The 18,710-nt window shown below is 38.4% G+C and overlaps 1 protein-coding gene across 5 annotated transcripts in view; it reads left to right on the top strand.

Moving 5' to 3' along the window:
* Positions 1 to 18,710, top strand: part of PDGFD (platelet derived growth factor D) — a 144,763-nt gene that overhangs the window by 113,057 nt on the left and 12,996 nt on the right. For 4 of the 5 annotated variants that reach the window (XM_084506357.1, XM_084506359.1, XM_084506356.1 and 1 more), the window contains 3 exons: positions 289 to 348; positions 5,146 to 5,347; positions 17,021 to 17,235. In XM_084506357.1, the coding sequence (XP_084362483.1) occupies positions 289 to 348; positions 5,146 to 5,347; positions 17,021 to 17,235 (477 nt within the window). The remainder of the gene's footprint in view (positions 1 to 288; positions 349 to 5,145; positions 5,348 to 17,020; positions 17,236 to 18,710) is intronic. The other variant, XM_084506360.1, reaches the window with a different exon arrangement.

Below are 18,710 nucleotides of genomic sequence, written 5' to 3'. Positions count from 1 at the left end.
CCTGTTACAAAGAAAAACATACATATTACATATTACAAACAATAATAATACCTAGCCTTGCCTCAGCAAGCTTACAACGAGCTAATTTATAAAGAACAAGTAGGGAGGAACCTGAATACAAGTAACATTATTCTGTGGAAAGGTTTAGGAATGATACATGGCAATTCCTCTTTCATGGAATAGGGTTCAAAAAGGTGACAGACGTTGAATGCTGAGAATTTTTAGGTTCGGTAGTTAATTCAGGACATTGCCTTAACGGTGATTTTTCCTGTGGGTTTTTCCCCTTAGGATGATTTCCAGCATGCAGCCTCAGAAACCAACTGGGAGTCAGTCACAAGCTCTGTCTCAGTAAGTAGCTTGTTACTATTTTGCCCATGAATAGATTGATAGAATGGCATGAATCCAAATCACTGTTATGGTACCTACACAGAGAAGCCATGTATTCACCTTTGGCAGAGGATAAAATAAGTGAGTAACAAACTTACGCTTTTTAACCACTGTGTTTTTAAAGGGAAAAGATTCAAAATATGCCATTGGCTGTTGTAACCACATGAGATAGCCATTGGGAAACATTTCTTGCTTCCAAATTCATCTTGCCAAAATGAAAATACAAGATATAAACTCCTTAGGATTTTCAGTGGTAAAATGTCTTGACCTAAATAGAAGATTTTACTTATAGCAGGCTGGTAGAAAAAGGGATTTAGCATTTTATTGTCAATATGAGATTTTTTAAGTGTTTGTAATATAATACTGTATCTAAAAGTCTCCATATTCATCAATGAAATGTGACTCAGGGAAAAAAAAAAAAAAAAAAAAAAAAAAAAAGGAAGCCAGTGTACAAATATTTTTCTTTTCATCACACTCAGTTTGTGTCATTGGATAAAAATCTGTCCCCTCCTACATTTCTCAAGTAAATATATTCTGGGTCCACGTTGTAGGGAATAGCAAGGTATCATCAGACCTCGGGCAGTCCTTTTCTGTGCACCATTCTGGCTGGTGAAGACCATGTCACAGGTCTTACAAACTCCTCCTTAAACACATAAGTGCTCAAAGCAGACTTGAGACCAATGAGAACAATGTTTGGAGCATTTTTGGATGAGAGTTTACTGATGGCACCTATCAGTAGTTATGAGGAGTTGCCAGTGGAGGAACAGTAAATAAAATATGGGTAAATTCTACTGATTAGTATCCAAGCCAGACAATGAGTAGAGAGAAAATTCTGTAGTGACAAAAAAGAGTCTATTCCAATCTCACCTGCATTTACTCTTGATTTTGCAGCTGACATTTGTCCTTCATGATAAAATGCTATGATAGACTTGAATTAATTGTGCTGAAAGTCCTCAATAGCAATGTTAGCAGGACTGAGATATACTGGGTATGCTAAGAAGAAGATACTAGAGACAATTTTGTTAAAAGACACAAACTAATTTTTCATTCTAACATAGAATTGGGAAAAAAAAATATGTCTGATAGAATATTTTGTTTTAAAATTTGGTAGACTTGTGTTTGAAAATGTAAGCTCAGGGCTCCCTCATCAGGTAGCTATGAAAATGAGATCATGTATATGGTAAACACCATGATAATTATCCTTAACATCATAATGTCACAATATGTCAAAAAATAAGCCAGTATTTTTTCATGTTGAAAAAAAAAAATGTTTTATCTTCTACATTTCATTTCTAAAAAGCTGTTTTTAATGTATTAGAGGCAGGGAAGTTCAGTACCAATATTACAGGTAGAACGCTGATGGCCACTGTCACGAAGAAGCCTACAGCTAAATCAGTAGCAGAACTCCAGTCTCTTTGTTTTTGCCATGCCATCAGCAATCCAATTAAAAAATACCATCCTCCTATACAATGCTAGTGTGCACTGCACCCACTAGTCCTTTTTTATCCTCAGGGAAAATAAGGTGGAGAGGTTGAGTAATTTTTCTCAAAAATATCAAGGCAAAAAGTCTGAGAGCATGCAAATTCTTCAAGTGAGAAAGGTTTAACGATTCTGCTGTGCTTCTGAGGGGGCAGAAGGACAAACTTGGACCTGTCAGTTGCTGGCAAGATGACATACTGTTCTGCTGATAATAACGTAGCTTGACAGATATATTTTGTTACTGAAACCCACAGGTAACATTAAGACCCATTTTAAGATCTGGATTACTTGCAATGCTTAGAATGAAAACTTAAGGTGAGCAAAGGCTTTCTTCCTTGTTTGAGGTCATATCAGACACAAAACCATATTTCTTGTTTTCACTCAGAAATCTAAAACAAACAGTTCTGTCCTAATCCCAGCATGGCCAGCCCAGAAAATAAATAAATAAATTAATTAATAAATTAATAAATTAATTAATCCTTATTGGGTTAGTTTCTATTATTTGTGAAGTGATATTGTGACCAACAAATAACTGTGATGCACATTGAAAAGCCTGCCAGCTTCACAATACAGATAGAAAGTATAAAAAAAAATGGGGGAAAAGCAATAGAAATTATGGATAAGAGTACTAACAGGAAAGGTAGCTTTAAATCTCATGAAATTAAAAATGTGCTCAGTGCTTTTAAGAAATGTAGAAGAGGTACATTATATGGTAAATCTTCGCTATTCACAGCTTCTTGCCCTCTCTTTGGATGTGATCGCAGAAGCCAGATTGCAATGAGCCAAGCTCTTCTGCAGCTAGTGTTTCATTCTTGGCAGGACAAAAGAGAGGCAGCTGGGTTGGCAGCTTTGAAGTTACTTTTGGGCTTGTCACATGATGTTGCTGCCAGTAGGTTCTCTGAGCTGTTGCAATAATTTCTCTTGATTTGGCTGTCACTGAGAAAAAAAGTTAAGCTTTCTTCTGTGTGCGAACTAGGTTGTGCAAATCTCTCAAGTAGGGCCTTTTATACTGAAAGAAATTGGGGAATCCCTGCTGTCTGTGTTAGTTTGACATGCCCTACAAATTCACAGCCTGACCTGCAGTTCTGTTATGAAAAGCACAATTGAACACCTGAAAAAAACTCTTGTGTTCTCTGCCATCCTATGTCTGTTAACCCCTCCTTCTTGTTTCAGAAACATAGACTTTAGTTAAACTGCTGAGAAGGGGGATGTATCCATGTCATGGGGCGGTCCCTGGACAGCAGCATGCTCATACACACTCAGATTTCCTTTCTGATTGTCACTGGGTTGTCGGAGGAGACCATTGTTTTGTGCTGCTATTTCTTCAGCACCATTGCACCTTTTCCCTCCCTCTCCCACTTTAGAAAGGGAGCCAGGGGATGGTGTTTCCCAGTTGGGCTGCTGTCACAGGCCAGCCATGAGCTCCCCTCAATAAACAAGTAGCATTTCAAAGTATTTTTCTTTTGTAACCTCAGAGACTGCATTAGTACACTGCATGATGCCCAGCAACATCACTGTCCATCCTGCAGCACTTTACTGGTGTGAGCTTTTCATCTCCTGGGGTTTCCATCTCTTTGTCAGTCTGTACTCTGAGCCACTTATAAGTCAGGAGAGATGCTTTGAGGTATGCCTTCCCTTTTAGTGGATCATGAATTTTTAGAGCCATCTGCACTGTGTCTCAGAACTGCACTATAGAGGCATTACAGGCACAAGTGGCCCTCAGAATCTTCTTGTGCTGTTGGCAATAAGCAGTAAAGTGCAGCTATGCTTTCTTGACCACGCCACTGTAATGTTTTCAACTTCTTCTCTTTCTTGTGTATAATGATTTGGACTGTCCATACTTTCAGCAAATATATGCAGTAAAATATCAAGGATTGTAAATTTTGTAATATATCTAAGAGGAAAAGACAAAAAGATTATTACTTTGAAACTATTTTAGCCACCATTGAAGGACACAATCCTGCAAAGATGCAAGTAACTTCACTTAGTTGAGTCGAGCCTTTCATTGCTACCCAACTGAGTGAAGTTAACCACAAAGATTAATGGTTTAACATATGTATTTACTTGGGAGATCAGGCAAAAAACTATTTTGGGGGGGGCATTAATTTTAAATGGCATGTTTCTGCTACATTACTTCAGAGCTAGATTTTCAGGATAGAAAAGGGCTCTTTCATTTTTCAGGGCTTTGCCCCAGTGTCTTAACTTAAAATAAATAAATAAATAAATAAATAAATAAATAAATAAAATAATAATAATAATCCAAACAAAACTCTCATGTTACATTATGCTTTTTATTGGACAAAAGCAAATATTTTGATTGTGGTTCTTCAGAATGTAACAGATCTGCATTAATAGTTTTTCTTGTGCATCTTTTACACAGTTATTATGAGGCTTTGTGCTTGGACAAGGAAAAATGTGGTATCAGGATCCTGAATACTGTGATTCTAACCAAGGATTATGAAAAATGTTTAAAGTTAATTCCAGTAAAAGTGAAATCACTGCAGTCTTTCTTCAAACTCAAGTTGTGTGACAAATTCATTGGGAACAAAGTGTGCTCAGAAAGTGGTACTCGGCTCTTCCTGCTTAGAAATAATATTCCATGTGGTATTGTGATATTGTTGTGAGGATATGACTTTGTTGGTAATCCCAATATTCATTGCTACTTTGTTGAGATCCAAATACCATGTTTTCATTTTTTTAAGTAACTTTGGTTTTGGTAAAAGGGTGGTAAAATTTACATTCATCAATATTTCATAACAGGTTTCATTCTTGGGAATAAAGAGCCATCTTTTCAAGTCTTTAACCTAGCCAAATTTGTAGTCCAAATTGACCAAGGAGGGAAAGAAAATCTAGAGAAGTTGCTGCCTTTGTCTTTCTCTGCTGTGGTTTCTGATCAGCCTCTTTCAGATTTACCTACAGACCTGGCAGAGATGAGAAGGCACCACTCCAGCACTACAAAGCACCTCCATTCTGTGGTCTCAAAAGGCATTTCCACAATATCTTTGCACATGTGCAAACCATCATGTCCTTTGAGGACAGAAAAAGTGGACAATCTAGCAGTAGTGGTACTGCCTCTCCCCAGATCTCCTGGATTTCACCAGGAGTTTGTTTGCTTCTTGCAAAATAAAACACAGGCATAACACAGCCTGACCAAGCGAAGGACTTCAAAAGATGGCCCAAAGTACCTGTTTCAGTCAGAAATAAGACAATGATATTGTCAATTGTTTTGAGTGGTGTTGCAACTTATTCCAAGTACACTGAGATGTATGTCACTCTTAGGGGGTCTCCTATCCCTCTCCATCAGTGACTGACCCTACGCTCACAGCAGAAGCGCTGGATCAGACCATTGCTGCATTTGACACAGTGGAGGATCTGCTCAAACACTTTAATCCAGACTCCTGGCAAGAAGATCTGGAGAATTTGTACACAGACAGTGGCCACCATTATCGAGGCAGAAGTTACCATGACAGGAAGTCCAAAGGTAGGAAAGACATAATATATAAATTTTGCAGGAAAAACAGGCTTTTCCTTCACTCCTCACAGAAATGTCTTAAGTATGAGATTCTGATGCCTATTTTCCTTTTGGGGCCATAGGACAAACTATCACCTGTTGCAACTAGGAATAAGTCGTTTAATCCTTAATCATTTTCTGACTGAGTAGGATCTCACCTGAGAAATCAGTATGAAAACTGCCTATCATTATGATAAATCCACAAACACAACCATAGGCCTTTGAGTAAAATGCAGATGGTTCTCAGCTTCACCTTCTTAAACATTACTTTATGTGTAAGGCATGGGGCTCCTAATTACCTGCATTATCATCCTCTGTTAAATACCCTGCTTTGGGATTATTCTCTGTTGAGTGAGAAATAATCACTTTTATCACATTGTGTTTAGGGAAGCATCTGCTGCAGACACCTGTATGTGCAGCTGTTTTTTTAGGATGTGAGCATCTCACAGTTTTTCATTATGTTGGCGGCGAGCATTACTATGGTTTAACATCTTAGAAATTGAGCAAAGTATGCATTTCTGGGTTATGTTTCTTGTTTTCTTCTGTTAGTTCAAATAATCCACCAAATGGTAGAGCAAAGAGATGGTAAGCTAGGAAAACCATACCGATAAAGAAACACTATTTAAAAAGTCATTCTCCTAGGTCATTGGTGGGCATGAGTTGGCAGATGTAGAATGACATTAGCAGTGTTCGGTATACATGTGGCCATCCTGTCTTGGTGTGTAAGAGGCTAGTGGCAGAGAAGTGGGCTCTCCCATGCCTTTTGACCTTGGTGCAGGAGAATGACTGCAGGAACATGCAGTATATTAGTAGTTACACAGCCAGTTTGGGCTGTAGTTTTCAAAATGTGTTGACTATCTCTGTCTTTTGGTTCAGAACTCAAAGAAATCTGTAAAAAGCCCTGAGAACCCATCTAAAGAAAGTTGGCCCTCTTTACTTCACTTCATTTTAGCACATCAAAATTTTCAGGCAACCACAACACTCTGTCTTTTGTGAAAAGATCACCTGACTGCAACAGCATCAGAGATCAGTTTGATCTCTTTTAGGGGTCTGTGAAACATGAAAAGTATGTATCCTATCCAGGCTGGATTCAGCACTGATAGACATGCATACCAAAGAAATAAAATGACTGTTTTGATTTTACAAAAGGTGATTAGAAACCTGGATCTTGTACTCTTTCTGCTCTCCAGATGTCATTTGATCCTCAGAGCATATTTGGCCTTGTACCCCATATGTATACATGACAACACATATATAGAAAATAGCATTTGATGCTTATGTAGGCTGATGACATAGGCTATAGGCATCAATTTGATTTTCTGTTAGTGCTCAGAAAATTCAGATGTATAAGGGTTTCTTCATTATTGTTTTAATGCTTTTGGTTTATTTAGTTAAGATTTTATTCTACTTATTTATTTATTCATTTTTGGTTTTAACTACAGGAATTAACACGGGGGAGGGGGGGATTAAAACTGGGACAGGGATGGGGGGAGAAAAATAAAAAAGTTTCACAACAGTTTTTCTTTTGTCTTAAAAAGAAAAGGCCAAATTCCCTAAATATTAGCAGCCCTCTGGACGAAAGTACCTCAACACATTCAAATCTTTAAAAAAAAATCAGTTAATAATTTGTCTTTAGTCATAAACTTCTGACAAGATTAAAGACTGTTTCTTGGATGATGTCAGGAGTAGGGAATAGCTTTAACAAGTCTTTAAATTAGAAATGCCTGGTGGCTTTTAAACACAGACACTGTGGATCTCTGAGGAATGTTTATAGGCACTCAGATAACCTTGCAGTAAAGAGAGCAGTAGATTATATCATTATTTATTTCAGATATCTATTTCTACTTCCAGCTTGGGTTTTATTCTTTATCCTTTGTTAGAACAGCTGTGAGGTAGATTAGAACAATTTGATGTAATCTCTGTCTACCTTTCACGATATTTTCAGAACAGGTCATATAAATGATATAAATAAATTGGTAATGATCTCTGCCCATACCAAATTGTGCCAGAAAATTGCGTTTAAGAGGCAGTGTTGCTGAATATCAGTTCTGATAACAGAGATATATAATAAATGACATTTAAATGGTATTTTTTTCCTTAATTTGGCAATCAATAATTCACGAAGATAAGGATCACAGTTAAGGAAACAAGCACAGTGTTTTAGCAAGGCTTAAATTTACTGAGTCTTGGATTAGATGAAGTGGGAAAGCACATCAAGAGATTGCCTAATCTAACCTCCCTGCTCAAGGTAGGACCATCTGCAGCAAGTTGCTGGGGATCATGTCCGGTAGAGTTTTGAGTATCTCCAAGGATAGAGACTCCACAACCTGTGGCAGTGTCTGACCACCCTCAGAACAACAACAACAACAACAAAGTAGTGTTTGTTTGTTTGTTTTTAAATATTTAAGTAGATTTTCATATGTTGCAATTTGTCCAATACCTCTTGTCCTTTCAAAGAAGACTCTGGCTCCATCTTCTTTACTTCATTCATGCATTTATAGACATTGATAAGACCAGTCCTTCCCTGGATTCCTCCTGCAACATCCTTAAAGGTGAAGGCTTTGTTGATTAAATGTATCTTTATATATATGATAACCCTATTCCATCTACAATATCTGATCTCATACCTCTACAACACTGATATTGAGTTAAATGTGTTGCATTCTAGTTACACCATTCAGGTGGGATACTGTTATCATATGTGTCTTGTTAATAACCACATGAAGTTTGAAATTTAATTCTACTTATGTTCAATGAGGTTTTCTGTTAGTCACCGGAGTGACTAACACACTAGTATAGAATGTAAATATAGAATCACAGTGATACCTAGACAAAATAAAAAGACAGAAAAAGAAAGCAGAAGATACACGCTTGCATTTTCAAAATCCTTACATGAGAGGTCTTGTATAAGCTATAAACTACAGTGTATACCTTCTACAAGAAAATATGACAAGTAGAGGTTTCAAAAAGCTTTGCAGCAGTTTTAACTGTACTCAAAAAGGTTTGCTCATCACTGATGCATTTTAGAAACTCTGAAAGTATGAATATTCAGCCTTAGGCTCATCCTAGACTCTCAGGAAAAAGCAGGTCATACCAAATAAAGTATATCTTTTAAAGTAATTCCTCTTGCTTTGCTGTAATATGTTTTAGCTGACCTCAGTGTCATAGTAATTTGGCTGTTACAAATACAAAACTTCTCTAAAAGGCTATCACTAGCTATTGGGTTATTTTATACTGTTCTTAGCAAGAACACCAGCACATATAAAAAAGAAAATGGCCATATTCTGCAATTGTGTTGAACTTCTAGACAAATAGGTCTCTGTTCTTTTAGGGAATCATAAGGAACATTTAGAAGTGTTTGAAGGGAATTTGTTCATCCAACAGTTGTTTTTTTGTTTTGTTTTGTTTTGTTTATTTTTTGTTTTGTTTTTGAAAGCATCAGTGTATCTGCTTAATACTAGAAGAGCTCCTCAGACATACTGCTGTAAACAGTTCCAACTATCAGTTAAACATCATTTAACTTTTGCCACATGCTTATTTACATTTATCTTTTTTTACCCTGAAGTTTTATATCTCATTAAAAATTCTTTAGAAGTAGAAGTTTTTGTGTTTTTTTTTTTTTAAAAAAAAGAGAGGAAAAGAGGAAGGAAGGAAGGAAGGAAGGAAGGAAGGAAGGAAGGAAGGAAGGAAGGAAGGAAGGAAGGAAGGAAGGAAGGAAGGAAGGAAGGAAGGAAGGAAGGAAGGAAGGAAGGAAGGAAGGAAGGAAGGAAGGAAGGAAGGAAGGAAGGAAAGGAGGGAGGAAGGGAGGAAGGGAGGAAGGGGGGAAGGGAGGAAGGAAGAAAAAGAAACAAAGAAGGAAAGATACCTCTGCCTGTGAAATGACCTGTGTTTAAACATCTAGGAAGAAGGAAAAGAGAAAGAAAAAGTTCAGTGTCTTATTAGATCCAAATGTCTAGGGGATGTTACATAAAGAAAGGGGTCGTCTTTAGAATTTTTTATTTTTTTTTCATAAATAGACCTAGGAAACAGGAACATCTGTGGATACATTCTGGTAATGAGCAAGACTACACATGCCTCTGAGATCATTTTCTTTTTGAGAAACAGTATGCAGGAAGGCTTTGGCTATCAGAAGAAATTAATCAGGTGGGACATTCTTGTAATAACATCTGTCTGCAATGACAGCTTTACAAGTTAAATAAATAAACACTTGCTAGCATAGCCAAACTGCTCCCTAGAAGGGGAATAGCAAGGTGAGACCACAAGTCTTAACAGAATGTTGCTGCCATCCACTGCCATACAGTTTCCCAATATCAAGCAAGTAGCACCATGTCCTTAACAATACCTTTTAATTATTACTGTTTACAATGCTCTAGGAAGAAGTTAAACAAAATTTGAACCCAGGAATGTCATTTCTCAGGGGTTTGCAAACAGTGGCCAATAAATTACTGCAGACATCCATGTACTCTTCCTTGAAAGCTTCTGGGACGGCTGCCAGCAAGTTTCAGTGCACCAGACAGGGAGTGCAGGCATCACAAATGCTGAATGCATGCTCATTCATGGCACATGTGAATATTCTGACTAGATGGAATACCTTCTCAAGTAGCTGCTAATATAAAGTATTCCCTATGCTTAAAAAAAAACAAAACAAAAAAAAAAAAAAAAAAAACACAGTATACTTCCTCTCTTCCTCAGTTAGGAAATGCTTTATCTGTTGCATGTGAATAGCACACACTCATTCATTTCATAGTCTTAATTCAGATCTACATCCATATTCTTCCTCCTCTGTAATAAATGAGATTTTCCCTCATGCTTTACATGGCATTATTGTTGGCCACTGCAGTGAAAGCTTTTCTTATTAAACCCTTTTTTAAAAAAAAAAAGCTAGTGAAACTTGCAGCATATTATTTATCGCTGGAATAAGATGTTCAGTTCCATTGATTTCAATGAAGCTATGTCCATTTACGGCATTGATGGTTTGGCCTGATTTTGCTACTTGACCCATACCACAGCTGATAATTGGTTTGCTAGTCTATAATAAGCCTATATATTGTGAACATTGTTTCATGCAGACAGTTATAATCCCACTGAAATTCTGATCTCTCATTCTTCTAAAATAATAGTTGCCATATCAAGTAGATTCATCTTGGCATTGTGGTTCTGTAGTAAATCCAAATCACAGCATCTTTTCCCTGGTTCGCGCAAGAAAGAACTGGGCAGCTCCCAAAGTTTTCAGGTATATTTAACATAGTGATTATTGTGATATTATTAAGCATGTGCAGGGGAGCACTGATTACCTTTAACCATGTGTGCTGAAGACTAAAAGCCACAGGGTTTGATCAACATTTGCTATGGAGAATAATTTCATCGGCGTTGATGTATTTGGGTAATTTAATCAGTGGAAGATTTAACTGTTTACTGCATGTATGAGACTGAATTTTCCAACTCAAGCTCAACCGCACCATGTCTGCAGTCAGCTGCAGCACTGCTCTGAATTTCTTTGACCATTTGTATAATATTTCTGCACTACCTGACACAGCTCTGACACACACAGGAGTACAAATGCTGGGGATAAGGGGTGCAATAATACATTCATAGGTCTCTGAGAAAGTCCATGATGTATAGGAAAAATTTTTAAATGTCTAGGCAGAATAAAAACAGCAGCACAACCTTTGTTACAAACTGTAAATCACACATGAAGGGGGATGAGAGTCAAACTAGAACTGAGCTTTGGACCCATGTATGGCACATAATGCTCGTACCACGCTTCAGTTCCATCACTTGCTGGTGCAAAAAACATGAGCAGGGGCAAGTAATGAGTGCATGTCTCTTGCATGTGTACATCTCTTTAGCTGCCAAAAAGAGTACAAGTTTTAGAAATTTCAGCAGGATTGGCAGTGGCTTGCTTGCCTTTGGCAAGAAGCCCAAGGTGATGTAGATTTTTGAAGGGGAGAATAGTCAGGGAGCTGGGCAGTCTCTGCACCAGTTTCCTGTATAATGTGGGTAAATCCCCTCAATGAGAGTTAGGCATTTAACGTCTTCGAAGTTCTAAGCCTTATACTCTCTCTGCATACTGATGATGTTTAATGTTGGTCTATCGTCAACATAGCCTGGTAATGAATGTCATCCCAAAATCCAGTTCCACACATCCATATTGCCTTCACAACAGACCATAATCAGACTTTTTAAACCATATCTGTTCATATAGTTGATGATGTCGATACCTTTTCAGGAAAAACAGCAAACATGTAGACATCTTGGCAGTTTAATATCAGTCACAGATTAATAGAACAATTTTGGATACAAGGGCACTCTGTGGATAAGCTCATCCAAAACTCTGCCCAGAGCAGGACCAACTTCAAATTTAGAACAGGTTACTTAGGGCCTTCTCTAGTTAAGTTATGAATATTTACAACTAGACCACAACATTTTGGATAATTTGTCCCAGTTTTCAATCACCCTTATGGTGATTAGTATTTCTTCAGAGGTCCCTTGCTACGACTTGTGATTTTTGCTGTGCATGTCCAAGAACAGTCTGCCTCCATCCTCTCTGTAGCTCCTTTTAGACAGCTGGAGAGAATTATTAGAACCTCCCATAGTCTACTCTCCAGACTAAACAAATCCAGTTTCCTCAGCCTCACTGTGGCTGCTGTGGACCAGCTGCTTAACCATCCCAGTCATCCTTCACTATACTCCTAGTTTGTTGATCCTTCCCTTTTGCTGAATGACGCTCAAAACTGGACACAGTAGTCTAGATACAGCCTCACAAGAGCTGAATGAAGGGGGACATTCACCTTATGCCTATGTTTCTCCTAATGCAGCTCAGCATGCAGCCTCTATCACTGCAAGAGCAAAAAGCTGATTCATGTTCAGCCTGCTGCCTACCAGGATGCCAAGTCGTCTTCTGCAGTGCTGCTATTTATCCAGTGTGACCCTAGTCTGGACTGATGTTTGGGATTATTCCAAGTCAGGTCCAGGAATTTCCATTTGTCATCACTGAACCTCATGTGGTTCTTGCTAGTGCATTTCTCTAGCCTGCCAAGGTCTTTCTGAAAGGCAGCCTTACTGCATACAGACAACTTTCCACAATTTGATTTCACTGACAAACTTGCTGAGCATTCACACCATTCTGCTCCTCAGGTCATTAGTGAAAATCTTTAGCAGTATTGGTTTTGTCATTAACCCCTGGGAACGCCGCTAGCAACCAGCCACCATTTGTACCTGGAATTGCTGGCCACTTTGTGTAAGCTCCCTTATCTTTCCAATTATCTACCCAATTTGTAGTCCACCTATTCCATTGTATCTCAGCAGTTTGGCTGCAAGGATGCTTTGGACTGCTGTGTCAAAAATAACAATAAGGCCAGGGTAGGCAGCATCCACTGCTTCCCCCTCCTCCAGCAAGTCATCTCATCACTACAGGTTCTCAGATTGGTCGCTCACAATTTGCACATGGTAAATCTGTGATGGCAATTTCCAGTCAACCTCTTGTCTTTCATGTGCCTGAACATTGTCTCCAAAAGGATTTACTCCTTTATTTTACAACGGTTATCCTGACTAGTCTGCAATTGCTCAAATCCTCCTTGCCTTGTAGATGGCCTTGACATAGTGTATAGGACTGTGAGTGAGGCAGATACCTTCTCTTATACCTCAGCTCCAATCTGTAGCTGATGCATGAAAAAAAAAAAAAAAAAAAAGTGTAAAATGCTCAGATATGAAAATGTTACAGCCATGTACATGTATGAATTTGGAACACATACAGTATTAAAATAAATCCTAGTGGACTGTCTTTTTAAGCAAAATCAGTGACCATCAGCATGGGGTTTCTCTCCTGTCCAGTCTTGAAAGCTGTGCTTCTAAACAAGACATAGTATCAGCTGCAGTCCCTCATTTCAGTGCTCACCTCTGATTAAGATCAGTGTTTAAAGGTAAGCACATGCCTTAGTGCTATTGAAAAATGAGGATGGATTTAAGTGTAGGATTTAAGAGGGAAGAAGGAGCAAACATTGTACCCCAAGTATCCAGCTTGCTGCTCCAGTACATCTTTTTATGTCTGCCTTGCCTTTAAATTGAATCTCTGATGCAGACATTCTGTAATAATACTTCGAAGTTATTTGCATCCAGTCTACAGAACCTTTTCGTTCTAGTTTTAAATTAAGGACTCCAGTGGTTTCAGTCCTTGATAAGTAAAGCAGCAGGATTTCACACCAATCACACCAAGGCTCGCTTACGTTTTAGTCACAGCAGTGAAGAGATGCATGAAACTGACTGTACTGTAAAATCTCATTGTTATATGGATGAGGAAATAGACTGGCTCCAGACAGTAAAACAATCCCGAGATAGGGAAAAAAAATGCATATTGAAGCTTTCAGCAGAGTTGTTCAGAGAAAAATGTGTTCTTTTGTTATAGGGGTTGTAAACCATGCTCTAAAGCTAATTAGGCAATAGGAACTGTTCTTGAGTGTCAGCAGGATACTACTAGAGTACTGTACACGTACTTTAGAGATGTTGCACACTCGCCTTGTCCCACCGAGCATTGGATTTCAGTAGAGCAGAGTCAGAAAGAATGTGTTTACCTCCAGACATTTTTTATTTTTTTTTTGAGGATGATTTGTGTAGCTCTTAAACCTGTTACCTGATACCTGAAGTGTGATATGGCAAAGTGCAGAATTCACATTTTAAATGAAAGCTCTGGATTTGGGGGTCCTGAGAACTATTGACAAGTCATTATTAAAATTCTATGAATATGAAACTAAGGAGAATTCATGCAGTTGTATTGGAAAATTTCCCATACTTTCTTTTTCAAAATTAGTTCAACATGGAAAAATACACTAAAAATGTGTTTGTTTTTTTCCACTGATTGATTTCAGAATTCCTGAGAAATGCATCTGTTGAAAGCCTTGAGCCCTCATAATAAACAGCTGAGCTTTTCACATTGCATAAAGCAAGTTATCCTAATTATCTGGTTATTCCCTCCTATGCTTTGAGCAAGTCAACAGCTCTCTACAGTACTGACTCAGCTACAGTCTAAGAGATCCTGCAAAGACTTCTGAAAGTCATCAAAACTAGGCTTTTGAGGGCTAGTGAGTATAGCCTTTCCTCCAGAGAAAGCCCTCTGCCAGGTCATCCTTGCCATTTAAATCGAGCAGCTTAAGCACTGGAACTAATACGTGTGACACTGTCTCTGCAGGAAGGACCCCACCCTGGTCCTTGAAATGTTGGTGCTGTCTCTCTCTGCCAGTCCCTTTGCAGAGACTCATTCCTGTGCTGATAACACAGCAGTGATAATAGGTATCAGCTCAATGCAGGAATGAGAACTGTTGAGCCTCAGGGGAAATTTAGTCTGTGATAGAGCACATTTTGTTCTGTCCCCTGAACATCTTCGCCTGGACAGAGATGCTGGTTCACATTGCCTAGGTCTGGGCCCTCTTTAATGACCAGACTGTTGCCAGAAGCCTTGTTTGCTGTGTTACCTCAGTGGGAGGCATGGTAATCAAGGGCTGAATTAAACCTTTGAGCATTTTCTTCTAATTCAGTCTAGAGATGCACCATCGACATAATGCCATTCCTGTCCACATGCCTGTCCTTGTAGGAACCTACTGGTATTGATATCCGTTCCCTTGGATTGCTGCAGGACAGAATGTGGATGGCCTGGGCATTCCCCTCAAGAAATCTAATCATTCATCAAGGCAGAATATTTACTGCTCTCTTTTTTCTTTGATTATTTTTCACTTCATGCCAAACATTTGAAATTAATATTAGCCAGATAGTGCTTTGCTTTATCTGCCTTGATGGCAGAGGTCCTGGTGAGAATGTTCAGAGGAGTGTGAAACACTTCCCTGTGAGAAGAATTAGCCTGAGAGGCTGCAGTGAGAAGGGGTGGCTTTGAAGAATGACAGTGGAGAACAAAATATCATCTGTTAAAACAAAAAAAATCAATATTCCCTGGTCTTCTAAGTCCTGACTGTGGACATTTGGGATGTATTTTTCTCCCAGTGCATGAGTATACCAACAGTCCCATTGATTTTGTGCTTATATCAGGAGGATGATCTATACCACTTCTGGAGAGATGCTAGCTCTCTGGACAGAACCACTGAGATTTCATGGCGAGATGTATCACAACTGCTATAAAATCACAATTTATCTGTTAAATTTCCTTTGACTGAGATAACACCTTGCCAGAAAACTGAAGTTGCTATGATTTTGTGTAACAGTACTCATGACATTTATGTACCCTTGCCTCTTGCATATCTGCCATGAACCAATGAGTATCTCAAGGCCAGAATGTAAAGGTGGATGATATTTACAAATCACAGCTTTTTCCATAATTTACTTTGTGACAAGGGCTGAGTCACGGACAAAATGAAATGCAGTAGTGCTCCTGACTTTTCTGGAGATTTTCACATGTTTATAGCACAGCACAAGCATAGGTGAGCTCAGTTCCAGAGGTGGTAGTGAGCTATTAAAGATGTCTGTGAAAATCCGATATGTTCACAAACACTGTACTGTTGTCTCAGTCCTCATTTAAACCATTCCTGTTTTGCTGTTTATATACCTGTTAGCAACTACTATCTGGAGTGGGAGGGGATTATTTTTTGTTTTCTGTACCTCCAGTCATTTTGTTATTTTTATTTGTTCACATTAATTTATCTTCTGATTGTAATTTAAGTAGTGATTTATCACTGATAAAAAAATGAGTGATCTGTCAGTGAGAAACTGTTTCTGATTTTCATTTTTCTATATTTTCCTAAAATCCTGAAATGGATTTATAGAAGTTTTTTGAGTTTTATTTTAGCTTTGCAAGATAAAGCTAGAAACAGCACTTAAACTTACAGTTGATTGTCTATAAGTCATTTTTATGGTTGGCTTTAATACTTGTTTCCATGATACATCTCACAGAGACACCAGGCATTTTAAACATCAACCAACTATTGGCATTCAATGAAGCTCATTAGTTTTAATTGTATCTCTTTGTATGCCTATTATAACAGCACTTAAAGGCTGAAATTAATATTGTTCAGATTGATTTAGGCAGCTAAAAGTGAGGTATGTAGACTCTATCCACAAACAATACAGACAGGCAATTCAGGAAAGCAAGGGGTGTCACCTGTCTTAACGGCCCTTTTGAGGAAGGGATGAATCGCTCTACAAAGGCATTTCTCTACTGGCCAAAGGAAGAGCTTTGTTTAAAATGTTTGCCCTTTGTATGCCTACAGTTGGGCAAAAAATTGTGCCCAAAATAAAAAATAACATCATCTCAATAAGTAAAGTATAATCAAGGAGGGAAGAGAGTGGTGGAGGTGGAATCTCTCACACAAGGTTTCAGCAGATAGGAAACAGAGCAAATAAAATAACCAGTCTTGAGCTTTCAAGCCAATATTTTATTACAAGCTTTGCCATCACCTTTAGAGTCTGTGTGAGCCCTGCCACGGGAGTTGGTGTGGGAAGTATAAGAGACGAGATGACCACCTGTAATGACTTAAAATTGGTGTGTTTATGTTTATCTAGTCAGAAATCACTGCTGTACTTCATGTGTTTTCCAACCAGTGCCACATCATTTGGTGTTGTTGGCTGCCCAGGGAACAGTATGAACTGGAGGGGGGGATGTCTCATTCAGTCCCTTCTAATGAACTCTCTTTTGCATTACAGTTGACCTGGACAGGCTGAATGATGATGTGAAACGTTACAGCTGCACTCCAAGAAACTATTCTGTCAATTTAAGGGAGGAACTGAAGCTGACAAATGTAGTTTTCTTCCCTCGCTGCCTCCTCGTCCAGCGCTGTGGAGGAAATTGTGGTTGTGGGACTTCGAATTGGAAATCCTGCACATGTGTGTCAGGGAAAACAGTGAAAAAATATCATGAGGTATTTTTACTCTTTTTCTTTTCTTTGGTACCTCTTTTGTTTATTTATTGCTTATGTGAATTCTGAAAGCTTTTCTTGGACCAATGTGTGCAGCCATGTTATTTATCATGTTGCATCTGCAGTGTGAAGATGAGCAAAAATTGCTAATTGTAGTGAATATTTAAGTGAATGCTCACTGTGATCAGTGTTATTCCTAAAGTGAAGGTTCTGCCTGGGCTTCCAGACAGGCTCAGGTAGCCTGAGGGTGGAGCATCCCTTAGTCAATGGCATTGCTGTTGCTGTCCATGCTAGATACCAGCTTGGTGCCTCGTGGAGCAACTTTCACACCTTATGTTGCAGTAAGCATCTGTACACAAACGAACAGTGGTTACAAACAACTATATATTTTTTTTCAGTATTTTTTTTCAATATTATTTTTTAGTAACACAGAGATATGTTCCTTGAGGCATTTAACTGTGCTTCCTCTTGGTTTACACTGTATCTTTTAAACTTATGATCACGCTAGGAAATGACAATTAAGTTGCTTGTAAACTCTCTTCCCTTCCAGATTTATTACCCATAGGAAGCAGCTGAATATTTCAGCCTTAGTTTTTTTCCCACTCAGCATTTTTTTCATGCAAAACTCTGCATGAGAACAAAGTCCATTATATTTATTTGTAATCCATTCAGAACAACAAGTTTCCCTTGTTGGAGCGAACAAGGAAAGAGAATTAGAGATAATTTTTTATTCTCTCCTCTGAATCAGCATTTTCAAAACCAGACAGGAACAATGTTCACCAAGTGAACATATCCAGGAAACTTGGTATGATCCTTTCAGTGTCTGAAGGTATGTAGCTGTGTGCCATGTTGACTTAAGTTTCTGACACATATCTCTTTTAAGAGCTTTGATTTGCCACTTGGCTTAAGTCTTCAGTGAAAGTGAACTTCATGGACTTTTAATCTGGAGGTAATGTGTGCTCATAATGGCTTTAACCTGGGAGAGCCTAAGGCTGAAATAGCAGGAGTCTGCTGAAGGTCAGACTGTTTTCCTCACTGTGAATGGTGAGGTTACCCTTTTCCAAGGTAAGAGAGTTTTCTCACAATTAGCTGCAGCATATGGCATACTCCACATCATCTAGGACTAGAGAATAGTTAATATTTTATTTAATTTTAAGCAAGATGCAGGGGATGACCCTGGTAATTACAAAGCGGAAAGTCTTATCTCAGTGGTAGAAAAGTTAATTGGAAAAAAATTAATAGGTATAAAACACCTAGATGACTGTGAGCTGATAAAATGAAGCTAGAATGCTTTACATATGAATAAATATTTATACAGCACCATACCATTGTACAAGAATGCTAAAAGGCCTGGCACCTCCTTCAGAGAGCTGACAGTCTACCAGACAAGATCAGTCATAGATTTGATAAATAGCAAAGCAGTGGAAGAGATGAACAATTTGCTACATAGGAGTGACTATCTGTGGGTGTCCCCGGTA

This window comes from Aythya ferina, assembly GCF_964211825.1.
Source record: "Aythya ferina genome assembly, chromosome: 1".
In the NCBI taxonomy this organism is placed as follows: domain Eukaryota; kingdom Metazoa; phylum Chordata; class Aves; order Anseriformes; family Anatidae; genus Aythya; species Aythya ferina.
This window is presented reverse-complemented; position numbering and strand designations above follow the sequence as displayed.